This window comes from Urocitellus parryii, chromosome 9 (genome assembly GCF_045843805.1).
Source record: "Urocitellus parryii isolate mUroPar1 chromosome 9, mUroPar1.hap1, whole genome shotgun sequence".
NCBI classification, from domain to species: Eukaryota; Metazoa; Chordata; class Mammalia; order Rodentia; family Sciuridae; genus Urocitellus; species Urocitellus parryii.
The window spans coordinates 88,464,456-88,483,419 of NC_135539.1; the positions used below are offsets into that span (position 1 = coordinate 88,464,456).

General features: G+C 35.8%; 1 protein-coding gene across 2 annotated transcripts in view; it reads left to right on the forward strand.

Moving 5' to 3' along the window:
* Window positions 1-18,964, forward strand: part of Wdr64 (WD repeat domain 64) — a 125,873-nt gene that overhangs the window by 2,578 nt on the left and 104,331 nt on the right. For both annotated transcript variants that reach the window (XM_026390771.2, XM_077802823.1), the window contains exons 2-3: window positions 3,488-3,618; window positions 17,749-17,848. In XM_026390771.2, the coding sequence (XP_026246556.1) occupies window positions 3,488-3,618; window positions 17,749-17,848 (231 nt within the window). The remainder of the gene's footprint in view (window positions 1-3,487; window positions 3,619-17,748; window positions 17,849-18,964) is intronic.

Here is an 18,964-nt window from a genome sequence, read left to right on the forward strand (position 1 = left end):
TCATTCCCCCAATGTACAATTCCTTTCCTCCTTTTCCTTTTCTTTCTTTTTCTTTGATACCTGTAAAGTCCTGTTCATCTTTTAAGATCCAAATAAAATATCACTTCTTTGCAAAAAGTCCCAAACTTCCCCTAAGGAAAGGCATCTTCAGACTGCTAATGCACTTATTGCTGTCTCAAGGAATTTACCTGATGTATTTAGCCTGCTGAAATTTATATATATATATATATTCCTGTCCCTTTTCCCCCACCATTGACCTATGAGTGTTTTGAAGGTTTTGCAGCCCTAAGGCGAGCACAGTCTGATGTCCAGGAGGTTCTCCTTAAATGTGTGCTTCACAAATAAGTTAACCTTGCATCCACTGAGAGGCTTGTAATCACAAACCTGCATTGAATATGTCCTCCCTATATAGTTTTTTAAGATTAGATAAAGAGTAATTACTGCTAGACAAATGACTGTGACCAATGACTACTGTAACTGAGACACCGGTCTGAAAGATTGAGAAGGAAAAGTATAATTGTAACTTATATCAGGATGCTAATACTGTCTGAAATAAATTCATATTCATTAACAATCATTAGAAAATTAGGCCTACTGTTTACTATAGGCAAGAAGCTAAGAATGAGAGAATGTTTTTAATGGAATAGTTGTCTATCTCAAAATTGATATTAGGTAGACTGTAGTAATTTGTCCCAGCAATATTGCTCTTAAATCTTGCCAATGACCTGATAGAATCCAAAACATCCCAGGACTGGAAAATCTGATCAAACTTATTACATGACATTTACAAAGAAACACATATATTGTCCTAGTTAGTGTGAATTTAAAATAACTAAATAACTATTTGTGTGTCTCAGAGTAATTTCAAGTTTAATATGACCAAAATGGAATATTTTATTTTTCCCAAGAAGCATAGTCGTTTCCCACTTACCCGTTTGGTAAATAGTACCAACATTTGCTGAGTTCTGAAACCAGAAACCCGAATGTCACTCTAGAACAAGTTTCTCAACCTTAGCACTATTGACCTTTCGGTCAAATAATTTTTTTTTCTGTATACATGTACTTGAAGGTGGCATTGGGCTGTCCTATGCATTGTAGGATGTTTAGCAGCATCCCTGGACTCTCTATTCACTATTCACTAAGTTCCAGTACCACACCCACCCCTAGTTTTGATAATCAGAAATGTCTCCAGACATTACCAAATGGCTTTTGCACAGGTTTGCATGTGCATGTGTGTGTTGTGTATGTGTGTTGTGTATATATGTATGTGCATGTGTTTGGGGGTGGGAGTGGTCACAATATCTCCTCTGGACAATAATCAGTGCTCTCAACTCCTGCCTTTACTCACCACTTTTGTCCACAACAACTTTTATTCCATTGTAAGTCCTTGTAATTCTACTTCCAAACATATCACCATGTCCAATGGGATCTCTAGGGTACTCATATCACTTATCCTCCAACTAGGAACACTTTCAAGAGCAAAAGAGAAAGAGTATGTTATTGATAATTAAGTCAAGAAGAGAAGTATAAGTGAGACTCTCTATAGCAGTGAGACATGTGCAGTATCATCATGGCCCAAGCCTCTGAAGCCTGGACCAATGCAATTGCCCCTAGCTGGTTTTACAGCTTTCAGTGTCACCTCCTCACAGTAGTCAGAGAACATTTAAAAAACAAAAATTAAGTCAGATTATCCTTTCCTTCTGTGAAACTCTCCAGTGATAGCCTACCATAGTGCTTAGGATAAAAGACCAACTCTGACCCTAGTTTAACCCTCCTGCATCTCTGGTCTTAGCTCATAGCATTTTCCCAGTACCCACTAAACTATACTCACTCACCTTCCCAGAACACACAGAGTTCTTTCCAGCCTCAGGGCTTTGTGTTTATCAGCCTTTGTCTAAACATTCTTGTCTTTACAAATGACTGACTCCTTTTTTCTTAGCTTGATATTAAATTTTCCTCAGCTTAATAGTCTTATCTTCCTCCTTAAAGAAGCCTTCCCCAAGGTCCCCAACATCATATAATTCTATCACAGGTCCCCACTGATTGCTTTCTCCAACTTATCTCATTCTATAATGCCATTTAGTTTTACTTTGCAACTGAGGTTGACATACCCATAAAGTCAACAATCCACAAAGTGCAATTATAAGCTTAAGTATGGAGGTTCATAAATTTGAACATTGGTCAGTGTACCTATAGCACCAACCAGACCAAGACAAAGAACATTTCTAATCTCCCAGCAAGTTCCCTCATGCCCTTTTCCAGCAATACTACTTCCTACCTTATGAATAGATAACTGATAACTTAATGTCTGTCTCTATTAATGAGCCTTGCCTGTCACCATCTGTGAATTGTTTGTTCACTTTTTCATTTTCTGATCCTCTGCCTAGAATATAAGCTCCTTGAGAGCAGGAATCCTGCTGAGTGTTCATTCTAAGTCACATGTCTAGCTCAGTTTTGACACACAATTCTCAATATAGTTGTGTGAACTAAATAAAAGAATCTGATCTCTGTGTACAGTTCGAGAAATCTTGCATCTAACTCTTTTGTGACCTTAGAGTCAAGAGTCTTACTGAAACAGACCTCCTATGGAATTGTTTTAGCACCCTGAACTTCCTAAAGCCGAGAAAGAAATTGAGAAAGTTTCCCCGGACCCAGGAAGGCACTAAGGAAGCTGAAGCTGTGACACATTCTCTAACTAGAATAGCCTAGTTAAATCTACATATGTGTATCTCCTGGCTTTTGTTTCTATAAATTGTTACTCCTTTTAGTAAGACTGAAGGAGGAACAATCTAACTGCTTCTCCCCAGGGTGCTCAAACTGCATTAAATTCATTTTTCCTTTCTGTATCGCTTCTTTATTTCCTACATGGGTGGGTGACTGAATCTAGACAGCTGGGATCCACACAGTTTTCCTAACTTGGCTGCAGGTAACATAACCCCAGTAAATTAATATATTTGGCAAAATGAAGATTCAAAATGAAGATTCAAAAAATAACAAACAAAAAAGGATGTCTACTAAGGCTTTAAGGAACACATAATTCACATGTTATATTGATTATTTTTATAGTCTATGTGTGTGTGTGTGTGTGTGTGTGTGTGTGTGCAACCAATAATAGTTCTTTGCACACTCTACCTTTCATTTAAGATTAATTCTAGCAGAGACTGCAGTTGGTGAAACTTTTCACAATAAGAAAGAAGTAATTCATTTTCTTATTTGGGGGTTCCTGCCCCAAATTTCTAAGATAGCTGAAACAAAGGCTGTAGAGAAAGCACAGTTTACCAAAAGCAAGATATTTCTACAGATTTAGTATTATTTTAGCCAAAGGCCTAGTTATGTTTCCAAAGACAAGATCTTTAAAATGCAGATAAATTTGGTTTTTATAGGTTGAAATAAGGAAATGGAAGGTTAGGAAATAGATAAAAAGCTGAAATGTGAAATATAGGCCTTGGAATTTGATGAAAATGTAATTGTGCTTTTTCCAATGCAGATGTCATTGGTTATAACAAGTTTTATTCATCGGTTCAGGAACTCTTTGGTTCAGAAGTGAAGACTCAAGATGTGAAATGCTTTTATAGGAAACTGTGCAACAATCCTGATGCATCTATAGACTGGTGTGAGGTAGTCATTTTTCATGTTTACAAGAAATTCAGTAGTTGTCTTTGTTCAGAATAAATAATTAAATCAAAGTGTTACTTCCAGAGAAGTTAAATCTACAATATGTATGTATCATGTTTCAATATCTATAGTCACACAATATAAAGTGGGTAAACTAAGTGCCAGTTTAACTGTAGTACTGATGAGTAACTCTTAAATATTTTTAGGCCAACCAGTAAATTGGAAGAACTATAGCTGCCATTAACAACAATCAAGACTTTAATAGCCTTAATTGAAAATTTTTTTCCTTTCCATTTCTTTTTTTCTTTCCTTTCTTTCTTTTTTTTTTTTTTTTGGCGGGGGGGTAGGGGTGGGTGGAAGATTGAGCTCAGTCCTTTTTATTTTGTAATTTGAAAAGAGATCTTGCTAAATGCTAAGACTCCTTGAACTTGTAATCTTCCTGCCTCAATGTTTCATCACTTGGATTAAGGAATGTACCACCCACTTGGCAAAAATATTTCTTTTCAATAGCACCAATATATATAAGTGTTCAGTGTGTCTACATTCTTAATATATAAGAAGGTGATTGATTACCTCTGTCATTCCTTGAGTTTTCTGGTTGGTACAATATTAACTGTTGAAACACATGTATATAGAGTAATTAAATAATTTTTTTTAGAGAGAGAGAGAGAATTTTTTTAATATTTTTTTTTTGGTGGACACAACATCTTTTTTTTTAAGATTGAGAGAGAGAGGGAGAGAGAGAGAGAGAGAGACAGAGGGAGAGAGAGAGAGAGAATTTTTTAATATTTATTTTTTAGTTTTCGGTGGACACAACATCTTTATTTTATTTTTATATGGTGCTGAGGATCGAACCCAGCACCCTGCTCATGCTTGGCAAGCACGCAAGCGCGCTACCGCTTGAGCCACATCCCCAGCCCCAGTAATTAAATAATTTTAAAAATTACTTCTCTTTCAAAAGTCAGTAGATACAGCAGACCAAAGAAAAAGTAATAATTTAAAGAATTTGATGATCACATTTAACAAGCTGATGGATATGTATAAATGGAACTTTGAACCTAAGACATAATACTCAAACTACATATGTGACTATCACAAAATTGAACATCTGTTTGTCTAAAAAGAACACACCAACAAACTCCAATAGAACAAAATGAGAAACAAAAGACAGTCCAAATCCCAAAACCAACAAAATAAGATAAATAAAAAATTAACAATTAACTTTGGAGAAAAAATAACAAAAAAGGATGTCTACTAAGGCTTTAAGGAACACAAAATTCACATGTTATATTGATTATTTTTATAGTCTAAGAACAGCAGAAAATCTATCCAACTCAACTTTATGAGGCTAAATTAACACTGAATTGAACAAAGGAACTAAACCAATATTATTTGTGAATATAAATATTAAAGTCCTAAATAAAATGCTAACATGTTGACTCCAGTTGTGCATTTAAAAATCATTTCCAAATAGAATTTACCCCAGAAAATGAAAAGGATAGTTCAATATTAGAAAAGCCACTAATATACTTCTTTTAATAGGTTAGGAGTAAAAAAAAATACAAAAATCTTAATCAGAGGTCAACAAACTAAGGCCTCAGGCCAAGTCTGGACAGCTACCAGTTTTTGCAAATAAAGTTTATTATAGCAGGGCACAGTAGTACATGCCTGTAATCCCAGCTAGTCTGGAGGCTAAAGCAGAAGGTCTTCAAGTTTGAGACTGGCCTGGGCAACTTAGAGAGACCCTATCTCAAAAGAAAAAAAGAAAAAAAGGCTTGGGGGTAGAGCTCCCTGGGTTCCGTCCCTAGTACTTAAATATATATATACACACACATATACACACACATATATATACTAGAACACAATAATACAAACTCATTTACATATTCTCTAGAGCTGCTTCTGCCTGATAATACTAGGACTGAACAGTTCTGATAGAGACCAGATGGTATGCAAGTCAAACTGCATAGTCTTTTTCAGAAAAAGTTTGTTGACACCTGATCTTAAAGTAAAATAAGAATAAGGAAAATATTTGACAAAAGTTCAATAGCTATTCCTGCTCTTAAAAGAAAAAAGGGGCTTGGGGATATAGCTCAGTGGAGTGCTTGCCTAACATGTAGGAAGCCCTCAGTTCCATCTCCAGTACTATGCCAAAAATGAAAACAAAAACAAAAAAAACTTAACATAATAAGACTAAGAGGACATTTCCTTAACTTGATGGTTTCTATTGCTACTGGAGCAAATTACTGAAAGTTTAGTAACTTAAAGAAATATGCATTATGTCAAAACTTCCATGGATCAGGAGTTTAGGAATAGCTTAACCCTTAACTAAGGGTCTTGCAAGACTGTGAGGTGTTGAATTATATTCTCATTTGGAGGCTCCAACTGAGAAGAATATGCTTTTAAAGCTCATTTTAAAGCTCATTCAGGTTAACAGAATTCTCGTTCTTGCTGTTATAAAACTGAGGGTCTCAGCCTTTGAATGGCTGGAGGCTGGGAGCCACCTCCTCCTCCTAAGGACTGTGTGCAGTTCCCTGTCACATGGACCTTTACAGGGGCAGTTCACAACATTTCTTCCTTAAAAGCCAGCTTGAAAGCTAGCTTCTTTTATTGTAGGCTAAGACTAAGTCTTATGTAACATAACATAATCATTAGAGAAATAGTTTATTACATTTGCCATACTTTGTTGGTTAGAAGCAAATATCAGTTTTGATCATATGAAAGAGAGATATTATACAAAGTGTGAGTCATGTTTATGAGTAGAGGAGAGGCCCTTTTAAGAATGTGTCTACCATAGGAACTTACCAGAAGTGTATTTAAGTAAATATTATATTTAATGGTGAAACACTAGTAACATTCCCATTAGAGTCAAGATCATGAAAAAGATGCTTCAACTTCAGTGTTTTGTTGAAGGTTACAATGCAAAAAAAAAAAAAAAAAAAAAAAAAAAAAAAAAAAAAAAAAACCAGAAAAGGCTAAAAATATCCAAGAGAATCCTACAGAAAACTATTGGAAGTGAGATGAGAGCTGAAGAGAGTCCAAAGAAGATGAACATGTCAGAATCAATAACTTCCACAAACCACAATAACCACACCTCTGCTCCACTAAAACTATCAGGAAAAAAATTCATTCAGAAGAGTAACAAATAGTACAGAATATCTTGGGATAAATCTATTAAGGAGTATGTAAGACTATGAAGCCCTACTGAAGGAGTAAGAACAGAAAAATAGAAAAGCTTAAATTGTCTCCAAATTATACATTTAATAGAATCTCAATAAAAAGCCATTTTATAATTAATGTGGCTAGAACTAATAGATACCTCAACATACTGGTAAATCAATTTTAGTACATCTTATGTCTACTTGATAATTCCTATAAATATTTCAGTTTGCATATAGAAATTAAAAACTATTCTCGCAAACTTCTGTGAGTACTAATAAAACTTAGATTATCTACAGATTAGTTTGGAGATTCTTCTATGGAGCATATATCTAAAACATGTTCATTTTTACAAGAAATGAAAGTAAACAGGATTTTCACTTAAATTTTTGCTTGACTATGATATCTAATTGAAATCAGAATGTGCAATATATATGAAAATATAAAATCTGGGCAAAATAGAAATATACAAGTCATTAGAAGGATCATGTTTCAAAGGTAATGAATTCTGATTAACAAGCTTTACTCCCTTCCCTTCCATGAGCCTGTTGCTTACATACAAATGATGTTTTACCAGAGACTGCACTATAAATATTTTAGTCCTACATTCATGACTAATTTCCTAAGATGTCTTGGATTTTGAGTTGTAGTTTTCTGAGAGGTTTTCAGTTCTGTAATAGAATTTTATACAGTGATGATCTATTTTTCTAGAACATATTAAGAGTTATTATTTATATTTCTAAAATTAGATTGAATTATACTCAGGATACATTAAATAGAACTTCTAAGTATCTGCTAGATATTACTAAGGAAGGGAGACCTGGTATACTGAACAAAGGTTGGGCTGGAATTTAGATATGAATTCCTGCTTAGATTGTTTAGGTAAAACCAATCACAAACAGCTGAGAAAATCTGGATTTATCCTTAGTGAAGATAATATAACAAAACCTCATAAAAGCTTTTATAGGAAAGGTCATCATCCTTGAGGCTGAATTCTTATACACTAGAGACCTGCCTGAACCAAAGAGTTGCCATTAGTCATGTGAGGCTAACTGAATGCTGGAAATATGTCTAGTCTGAATTGAAATGTTCTGTAAGTGTAAAATACATATCAGATTTCAGAAGCATAGTATGAAAACAATGTTTAAGTATCTCAAAAACAACTTTTTGTGTTTACCTGCCAAAATTATATTTTGCACTGGCCATGGTGGTGCACCCCTGTAATCCCAAGTGGTTCGGGAGGCTGAGGCAGGAGGATCACATGTTCAAACCAACATCAGCAATTTAGTGAGACCCTGTCTCAAAATAAAAAATGGGAGAAAAAAAGTGGGCTGGGGAGTTTCTTGGTAGTTAAGCATCCCTGGGTTCAATTCCTGGTACAAAAAAAATGAAAAATGAAAAATAAATGTGTGTATGTGTGTGTGTGTGCATGTGTGTGTATGTATTGCATCTATTAAGTTAAATAAAATTTATTAATAAAATTGATTTCATCTCCTTCTTTTTACATTTTTAATGTGGTTACTAGACTATGTAAAGCTTTATATGTGGCTCACATTTCCTTTCTATTGGATAACATAGAAAATGTCAGAAATAGAAGTAGAATGAATTCCTCTTGATCAGAAAGGACAAATTTTTGTGGGCAAACAATTGAAAAATTAAGAGACCTTGTCTGACCATATCTGATAGAAGGAGTCTAAAATTTTTAGTTTTTGGAATTGCCTCATTCTACATAATGACTTTTGTAAAATTCCCTTTCCTACGTAATTAATTGGACTAACCATGAAGTACTCAAAATCAGTTTTAATATAAAAAGAATAATCAAGTCACCTATGAAAGAAGACATGTGACATTTTCTCTGAGAACACATGCTTGAGAGAAAAGGTTAAGCTTTGCATTTTCACATATAATCAGGGAAAATGACACAATTAGCCCTGTGATTGGAAGTACCCATCTGAAGAATGTGATGTCAAAGACTTTTTGTTAACTAGTTTGACAGGGTGAACGTGCAGGCCCATCTCTTAAATTTGGGCAAGAGTACAAGTAGAGGTTCATATACCATACGTCCAAATATTTTAAAATTATAAATCCAGTAAATTGTTAAACAAATGGGTTCTGTCCTCCAATTTTGACAAATGTAACTTATCAGGCCCTGGAAGTCCAGATTAAAATTTAAAACTTGATCTCATACTCCTTATAGTTTCACACTGAAACATGGAAACATGGTGACAGCTGGCCCTGGCCAGCCTCCCTTTATTATCACTACTGACTCTATCCCACATCTTAAGGGCTATGTGTGCACATATAAGAGCACCTGAGTCTACAAGACTAACTCTTCCATACCCTCACCTCCTCCAACTCTATTCCTTGGCCACCTCTCAGACCTAAGGTTTACTCAACTATGATTTTCAGTCCCCCTTCCTGGAGATGGACTTGGGTGAAAGATTTCATGGGCTCTGGTAATAGAGTCTGGGCCCTTTGGCGGGGAATTCTGGGATCCCAGAATGTAGGGCATGATTTAAAAAGTATTGGAATAAACAATGGTCCTTAAACTTGCATGAAATAACTAGACTAAAACTGTTCAGTCCCAACATGGTAGCCACAAGCCACATGTACTAAATGCATTTAAATTAAATATAAAGACAACTGCTCAGATGTGCTAATTACATTTCAAGTGTTCACTATTCATATGTAACTAATAACTATTTTATAGGACATGACAACTTAGAGAATATCCCCATCATCACAGAATGTTCAATCAGACAGTATTGATCTAAAAGTGTAGGTCCCAGGGTATGGGTCTAAAGGCAATCCTGCAAGTATAAGTATGACTGTTTTGATGCAACAAAGTAGAAAACCAATAAATAATCAGGGAAAACGATACAATTAGCCATGTGATTGGAAGTACCCATCTGAAGAATGTGATGTATTTGTTAACAAAAACTCTCATCCAAAGAAAAGTGAAACTGTCAGTGACTATACAACATCATATAGAAGCTTCCCCCCACTCCTGAATCACATAAGGGTGCAACATGAATGTATTTTTTCCCCAGGATTTAGGCTTTATCACACTGTGCAAATCCTTTGGATATTCTTCTGTATATTGGTAACTTGAATTCAACTAAACGTTGAGTAATGTGATTTGAGAATCACATATCCTCAATGTTTTCTATTTTCTTGTAACTATTTCTCATACATCCAGTGGTTTATGTGCTTGAATATCTAATGCAATAGTTTTGGTCCATTGAAATAGAAAAAGGTGTGTATAACAAGTCTTTCATGCAGAGATTCTAGAAATTCATTGATATTATACACTTATATGGAGAAAGCCAGTGCTCTCAAGATGCCCCATAAATGCCAACAAGTGAGACATAGTGTTCACAAAAGGACACCTATGTATACAGGCCTAGAGTCTCCGTGTCTGAGTCTCTATGTGCTTGATGGTAAATCCATTTACTTGGAGTTCCACAATAACTGAGAATCTAGCTTCCAAATGCAGTGAAGTACTATTCTAAAGCAAGTCTGGATGATTTTGATTATAGTGATGAGGAAATTGAGTCTCATTCTCTCTGACAACTCCTTCTCTTTCTTTTTCTCATTCTCTTTCCATTTACAAAATCAAAATCTTCTTATATTTGTAAAATGTCTTCTTTTTTATATATACATCCCTTTCAGGTTTTATTTAATCTTTACAACAGTTTCATCATATAGGTTATAGAAAATAATGTTGTTATAATAATAAGGATGAGGAAAACAAAGCACAGAAAGTTTGACTGACTTTTATCTAAAGCCACCTAGAAAGTCAGGTTTGGTCTTGGAGCTGAGATTTTCTCATCTAATAACTCATGACATTATCCTGTTCCTTCACTTGGGTTATAAATCATATGCAAGTTTAATAGGGGAATTGTGACCAGCCTTTGACAGACCTTATGTTTATGAAGAGTCACCTGAGGGTTGAAAAAATGATGCAAGAAGATTCTTCTTTTATTGTCCTGACATTTTTCTCACAAACTATCTGTGCCAATGCATTTCTCTTTTAACCCATGTGCCCTAATGTTTCTGAATTTCAAATCTGTCATTTGTAAAATGGAAATTCAATGCTGGAAGACTAGCTTCATTTTAATATGGTTTCCCTGGTTTGTCTCTTTAATCTATTAGCTAATAATAATCTACCAAGTAATAAGAACTGAATTTATTCTTTGAAAGTCAGCCACAGACATATAAATCTGATTCCAAAAGATTTGTAGGAATATTGCTATTCATTGTAGCAATGCCACAAAAAAATTGCACTTTAGAGAATAATGAAATCTTAGAACTCAACTAAAACATTGTCTGGACCTTCCCTTTCAATTTCTAATGAGAAAAATTAGATGTAAAGGGAACTAAAGGAAGATGGTGGCCTTAAGTTTACAAAGTGAATCAGCCTGGTACATCATGATCTACTTTCTCTAAAATACTACGTGAATCTGTGTTTCCAGGCAGCTTGTAAAAATTTTTTTTAGGAGCACTTTACAAATTCATTTGGAGTCATACAGTATCATTTGGATTGGCTATAACAATTATTATAAAGCTAAAATTATTTTTGCTAACTTCAAAAATGTTAACAGAATGTCCCAGGGTAGGTTAAAAAATAAGCCACATGCAGATTTTTGTATTATTCTACCTGCTTTTCATTTTCTCTATATGTTCTACAATGAACATATATTCCTAATGTAATTTAAAAAACAAATCACTTAAAACATGGAACAAAGCCTACAAATAGCACATTTGAAAGAAAATCAATACTCTAATAATGGTAATATATCTGATAGTCATAAAATGCTCAAACTATTTCACATTTTACAATGACTAGACTAATATTTGAAATGTTGAAAGAGAAATTTGAGATCCTCGAGGTAATAGGTTCATTATAGGAAAAAGAGATATGTTTTATTCTTTAACATTATTTGCTTGAAACATTTCCTTTCAAAATGTAAAACTTCAGCTATCTCTCCTGAAGTACTTCTGCTGTTTCTTCTGAAGTTTATCTGGTATAATCTTAAAATTTTACTAAAATTTTTTTAATAATTTGATAGTTTTAGTTTCCTTCAGAAGTTATTTTGAGAAGCATTGTGATATGGTGTTATTACCAGTAGAAGTAGCAAAATGGATCATTTCTGTAAGAGCAGATGTTCTGCATGATGGCATCTACTTGCATGTAGAGCACATAGATACAACTGCAAGGTGCACTTATGACGAAGTGCATGGCTGATGTGTGTCTGGCAGGCAGCATGGATGATTAGTGGACAGTTTTGAACCAGCAAGGAGGACACCTGAGTTCTGTTTTTTGTACTATACCTGGAAAAATCAGGAATTATACTTCAAATGTTAATGATGGTGTCAGTAGCTTTTTGTTGCTATGACCAGAATCCTGACAAGAAACAACTTAGAGAAGGGAAAGTTTATTTTGGACTCAGGGTTTCAGAGAACATCATAGCTGAAGGACTTGATGAAGGATAACTGCTCACCTTCTGATACCAGGAAGGAGGGAGAGGGAGGTTAAGTTGGCTGGCAAATGTTCACAATTTTAAAAAATTTGTAGTGAATTTAATTTATATTAATAATGTTTATATGTTTATATGAGGGTATCATAAGCAGAATTTTTTTTGGGGGGGTGGGTACCAGGGATTGAACCTAGGGGTGCTTTACTACTGAACCACATCCCCAATCCTTTTTATTTTTTATTTTGAGATGAAGTCTCACTAAGTTGCTTAGAGCTTCATTTAGGTGCTGAGACTGGCCTTGAACTTGCAATCCTCCTGCCTTGGTCTTCTGAGTTGCTGGAATTATAGGCAAGTGTGATAAGCAGAATACTAAGGGTGCTCCCTTTCCTAAGATTCCTATTTCTGGTTATTCAGTCAAGCTCTAATCTGGGTAATGCTGTGAATGGACTTAATGGATTGATAAGGAACAAATCAGCGGAACTTAGGGAACTTGTTCAAATTATCTAGGTGGGTCCCCATCACACAAGTTCTTAAAAACAGGACAGGAAGGAAGGAGATTTCAAGCATAAAGGCGATTTGAAACTCCATTACTGTTGTTGTATATATGGCCAAAAACTTGAATGGATGTGAAGCCTAATCTTCACCCAAAGACTTCAGTAAAAATCATGTCTCTACTAGCTCTTTGATTTTGGTCCAGCAAGACCCCTCTTGGACCTATGGAAGTATGAGTCAACACACAGTTGTTACTTTAAATCACTAGGTTTGTGGTCACTTGTTTTGGTAGCAATAGAAAAATACAAAAAGGAAGTTGTCAAAGTTCAAAAGCGAACACCTGCTGTTACAACCAACAGAAAACAAAATGTCACTTTAAAAGGAATCCAAGCTCAACAGTAATGTAAGGAGGTGAGATACTTGGAGAAGGAAGCTGGACAAGAGACGAATGAAAAAATAGGACTGAGGATTATCATTTGTATTGTGGTTGACTTTAAAATGTTTTTTAGTGCTTTATTTGTGTTTTTACAATGGTAAAGATTTGAATATGCTTGAATGTTAAAAAGTCAGTAGAAAGGGAGAGATTGAAGATGCAGGGGAAAGAAAATAGGAGATAACTCTAAAAAGATGAAAGCAAATGGGATGCAGAGAACAGGTGACAGGGAAAGAGAGACATAGCTTCCTTTCAAAGGGAATGAAGGAATGAAGGATGGGGACAAGAAGCTAGAGAAGCTCTTGTCTTATGACCTCCATTTTTGAAGAAGAAGGTGAGGTCAGCTGTTGAGAGTGAGCCGGAGGTGCAAGGACTTAGACCCTTCAGTTTTCCCTGCATCTCTGCCTCCATTTGCTCCTGTCACCTTTACTCTGAGTTACCTTGGATTCCAGGAACAACAGGTGTGATCCATAAAAATCTTCTGATGTATTGAAACTGCCCACCAGACAACAGCAACTTTCGTATTGCTGACAAGTCCCCACCTGACCCGTGCTGAGGTAAGAAATGGACCTGACCAGGTCTGATCAAGATCACCTGCTTTGACAGCTGTGCTAAGCCTTCAATTCTGCAAATCCCCAACCCTTACCCTCATTTCTCTTTCTACAAAACCTCAAGTCATTTTCAATCCCTTGATAACAGGGCTAAGAACACAAGACTCTTTTACTTCCTAGCATAGCTACACTGATTAAAGTTCTTTTCATGCTTTTCATCATTAACTTTTTCTGTTTGATTTTGGAGGCCATTAACTTGACCTGATTTGTTGGATTACCAGAGTCAGGCCTCTGGCCTAGTTCTCTGGTAACAGGTAGAGTCACATGTTTAATGGGAGTGGAGAAGGTTTTCCATTGTTCCTGTGATCAATGCAAGAGATCACCGAAGGAGACGTGGAATGATAGCCAAGAGACTTTGAGACCCACTGAGGCTGGAGCTCCTAAGGAATTGTTTGTCCTGGTTGCAGGGCTGGAAGGCTTTCCCCAAGTTAATCAGCCATAGCAACATGACCACAAGGAATGCAGCAGCTGGATTCCCCCAGTGGTGAGGTTTCTTGCCTGGTCAATGCAGTGGTGAGAAAAGGACTGGAAATGTGTGGTTGAGAAGACAGACCACACACTCTACATAATATAAGAAAGGAGACAAAGGCTGCAGGGAACTGATGAATTTGGATAGGAAAAGAGCTGAATTTTCTTTCTGATTCTGGTTGACCACAGAAGTCCTATAACTTTATCCCAGAGAGTTTCCATATATTATCAGTTTAAGTCTTTCTTATGGGAGAAACAAGTTCAATCCCTAAATAGACGTATGGTTTTAAAGTAAAACGAACCTTATTTTCTCACTAGTGGTTATAGTCTTCATAGTATTTATAACTTTTTCTGTCCCTTCCATAATGCCTTCTAATCTAGGCTCTCTAATGATAATAACAGCTATTTAATTTTAAATAACATATGTGTCAGGTGCAATGCAAAATGCTTTACAGGAGCAATGTCATTAAAAAACGCATAAGTTTACCCTTTTATTCTAGTGAGGAAGAAACTGAAACTTAAAAAGGTGAGTATTTGTCCAGCTAATTAAGCATCATAGTACAGGAACTCAAATACTGAGCCATCTGACTACACAGCACACACTCTTTTTGGTTTTGTTTTTTACAGTACTGAGGATGGAACCCAAGGCCTTGTACATGCTAGGCAAGGGTTCTACCTCTGAGCTACATCTCAGCCCATAGCACATGCTCTCTCCATAAGACTATGTTGTGATTCAATGAGACAGGGCAAAGGGGCAGATCAATACATGACCATTAACTGGATAATGCATCAGTAAGTGATGATAGAAAAATCACAGCAACACAGATTTTTTTTTTTTGGTGGGGGGAGAATACTAGGGATTGAACTCAGAGGCACTCAACCACTGAGCCACATCCCCAGCCCTATTTTTTTGGATTGTCTTTAGATACAGGGTATCATTGAGTTTCTTAGAATCTCACTGTTGCCGAGGTTGGCTTTGAACTCACAATACTCCTACTTCAGCCTCCCAAGCCACTGTGTGTGCCACTGCGCCTGGCTCAAAACATAGATCTATTAAATGCACTTTCTTTCTCCTTCATTGGTCCTTCAGAGAGAATTAGATGTTAAACCCAGAGATTTTATGCCCATGAAAGATGAACAATGATTTCTGAAAAATAATAAATTAGTTATTTTTTTTATTGAGCACTGGCTTTGCTGGTGGGAAGAAGGGAAAATATAAGAGAGGAAATCTTGATGATCGAAACTTTCCCACAGAGTGAAGTCTAGTGGTAAGAAGGGATTAGGGCAGTTGCCACCTGTTGTAAGATTTGGATGTGGGTATGTAAAGGTAGAAGTAGTTACATGTGAAGCAACTAATGATAAGATATATGATAAAATATAATGCTGAGCCATCCTTTAACATTGAAATAAATTGTTATTAAAACAAAATGATATGTGATTGGTTTCAATCTACTCTCAATTGAGTCAGCTTACTCTCAAAGTTTGATCACCCATGGGCAGCTTGTTTCAAATGCATCCTCTCAGACCCCACCCCAGGCATGTGGAATCAGATCTGCTATTGAGCAGGATTCTGGAATGGCCGGTGGACACCCTGATATTTCAGAGTACTCCCTAGTTTCTGCCATTCATTTATTAACAAGGATCAGCTAGTCTCAACTTTGTGAGAAATAGTGATATATTAGACATGTAAGAATCTAGTTTTAAGTAATTAAAAAGAATTTTTTAAATCCTATTTCTTTAAAAAAAATCTCATAAGTTTATGAGAATTTTATTTCTGTTTTTTCATAAGACAATTGAAGAACAATGTGTTTTGAGACAGGCGTCTTGCTAGGTTGTCCACGCTGACCTCAATCCTTTGGGTTCAAGTGATCTTTCTGCCTTAGTCTACTGAGTAGGTGGGACAGTAAGCATATGCCACCATACCAGGCCTATTCAAATTCCTTGCAGTTTAAGGTTGTCATAATTTGACAATTATTCATACATAAAGATTACTTTTCTTTCAAGATATTCTTTTTATAGAAATTTATTCTCATGCAATGCCGAGAGAGTAAGATTTAGAACACTTAAATAGATACAGTCTCTTAAATTCCCAGAAAGCCAGAATGAAAAATCTGGCCCAGAAAGATCCATAGAAAATGGGTATGAATAGTCATTTGAGAGTAACAAAATTCAGTGTGAAGATTGCTAGCTGAGGGCCTTCCAGATGAAGGCAATTGGATTTATAAAAATAAGTGCCAGATCTTAATAGATATCTCATCTGAACAAGGACACTTGCCTGGGACATTGGTGGAAGCACAGGGGTTAAAAAAAATCAGTGATGACTCAAAAATCATGCATTATGAGCATACAGTTTGTTGAATATATTAACAAATATTCTTTTTCATATGGGGAACCCCCTAGCTATTAATCTAAATTAAATTTTAGTCAATATCAATGCTGGTCCTTGGCCCATTTATTGATTGGGTTATTTGTTTTTTGGTGGTTAGCTTTTTGAGTTCTTTATATACCCTAGAGATCAGTGCTCTATCTGATTGCTGTGTAAGAGTTAAAGATTTGCTCCCAAGATGTAGGCTCTCTATTCACCTCACAGATTGTTTCTTTTGCTGGAAAGAAACTTTTTAGTTTGAGTCTATCTCATTTGTTAATTCTTGCGCCACAGGAGTCTTATTAAGGAAGTTGGGGCCTAATCACACATGGAGATTAGGGCCTACTTTTTCTTCTATTAGATGCAGGGTCTCTGGTTTTATTCCTAAGTTCTTGATTCATTTTGAGTTGAGTTTTGTGCATGGTGAGAGATAGGGGTTTAATTTAGTTTTGTTGCTTATGGATTTCCAGTTTTCCTAGCACCATTTGTTAAAGAGGCTACTTTTCTCCAATGCATGTTCTAAACAGCATACTACAGGGACACAGCCACATCAATGTTTATTATAGCAGCACAATTCACAATAGCTAAACTGTGGAACCAACCTAGATGCCCTTCAATAGATGAATGGATTAAAAAATGTTCCTCAGCAACAAAATATAATAAAATCATGGCATTTGCAGGTAAATGCAAATGAGTTAGAGAAGATAATACTAAGTGAAGTTAGCCAATCCCAAAAAATCAAATGCCGAATGTTTTCTTTGATATAAGGAGGCTAATTCATAGTGGGATAGGGAGCAGAAGCATGGGAGGAATTTATGAACTCTAGATAAGGCTGAGGGGTTGAAGAGGAAGGGAGGGGGCATGGGTTATTAATGATGGTGGAATGGGACAATCATTATTATCCAAAGTACAGGTACGAAGACATGAATTGGTGTGAATATACTGTGTATATAACCAGAGATATGAAAATTGTGCTGTATATGTATAATAAGAACTGTAATGCATTCTGCTGTCATATATAAATAAAAAATAAATAAAATTTTAAAAATATATCAACTATGTTATTACTCTGCAGTTAATTCTAAAATATTATGCATGTCTATATGTGCTGTTTGGGATTTTTAGATCTTTGGATACTTCTCTGAAGATGATCCTCTTGCTTCCCACATGGATGAAGAAAATTTGGTTTTCCTTGTGTCTAGAAAACAGCGAATTATTATTTCAGGTGATATTTCTTAGTTTACCTTCTAGTATGAGCTGTAATATTTTTTTTCAATACATAAGTATTGGGAACTACTGTTTCCATTGAATCACCTTTCATTTTATTTTCTTGCTCATTTTTTTCATAACTGGGGGTTGGAAGTGATAATTTCATATGAAGTTGTAGGAAGAAACTACACTTGCAGATAAAACTGAAATATCATTGCTCCAACAACATTAAGTATGTGAGGTGAAAAAAAAATAAGTATTCTTGAATAGGCTCAGACCTCAAGTTAAACCTTTTTATATTAGCAGCTCAATAATGAGCTCAATAATGCATGCTCTAGTACCAAATGGAATCATGTGTCTAAAATTAATTCTTGAAATTACGTTTTCAGTTTAGAAGTGCCCCCATACTTTTACTCTCAATTATCTTAGGGAGGTTTGCTGACATGTCCAAAACTGAGTTTGCCCAATCATGGAGAGAGATATTAATCCATTTAGAAAGTTAACAATTAACATGGGGCTTCATAGTTGAACCTGGGATTTGGGGATTTCCAATCCTCTCTGCTTTTGACATTTTGGATTTTTTACCCTTTATTTCATCCAGGTTGGGAGAAGTTCAGGAAAAGATATACCCTTGAATATACTGTCTTCTAGCATTCCATCACATATTTAAAGATGAACTGGGTAGTCCAGGTTGAGTCTAATGGTCCTTTACCAAAGCACCTGGATTTACTTCAGTCCTTTGTGAACAAAGCCCACTTTTGGCTTTTACCCTTCCTTAGCCCAGCCTCTACCCTGGGAACTATTGCCAAATAAACAGATGAAAAAGGACTATTCTGGCCATCATTGCTCTTGAGCTGAGGAAGGGTCGGAGTGCAGAGGAGAAGTGTTGCACATCCTTAGTAAGAACTTTGAAAGCATTTTTCTAGATGGCAGATGTAGTTCATTTATCCCTCAACCAATCTGTGTTAAGATCCACAAAGGTGCACTGGGTACCTCTTCAAGTGCTAGGGACACAGCAGTGACAGATACAAAGTCCCTGACCTCATAGAGATTACATTATCATGGGGAGAGACAGAGAACAACAGAAAAATCAAAGTAACAAATACAGTATGCCAGGTGGCAATAAGTGCCA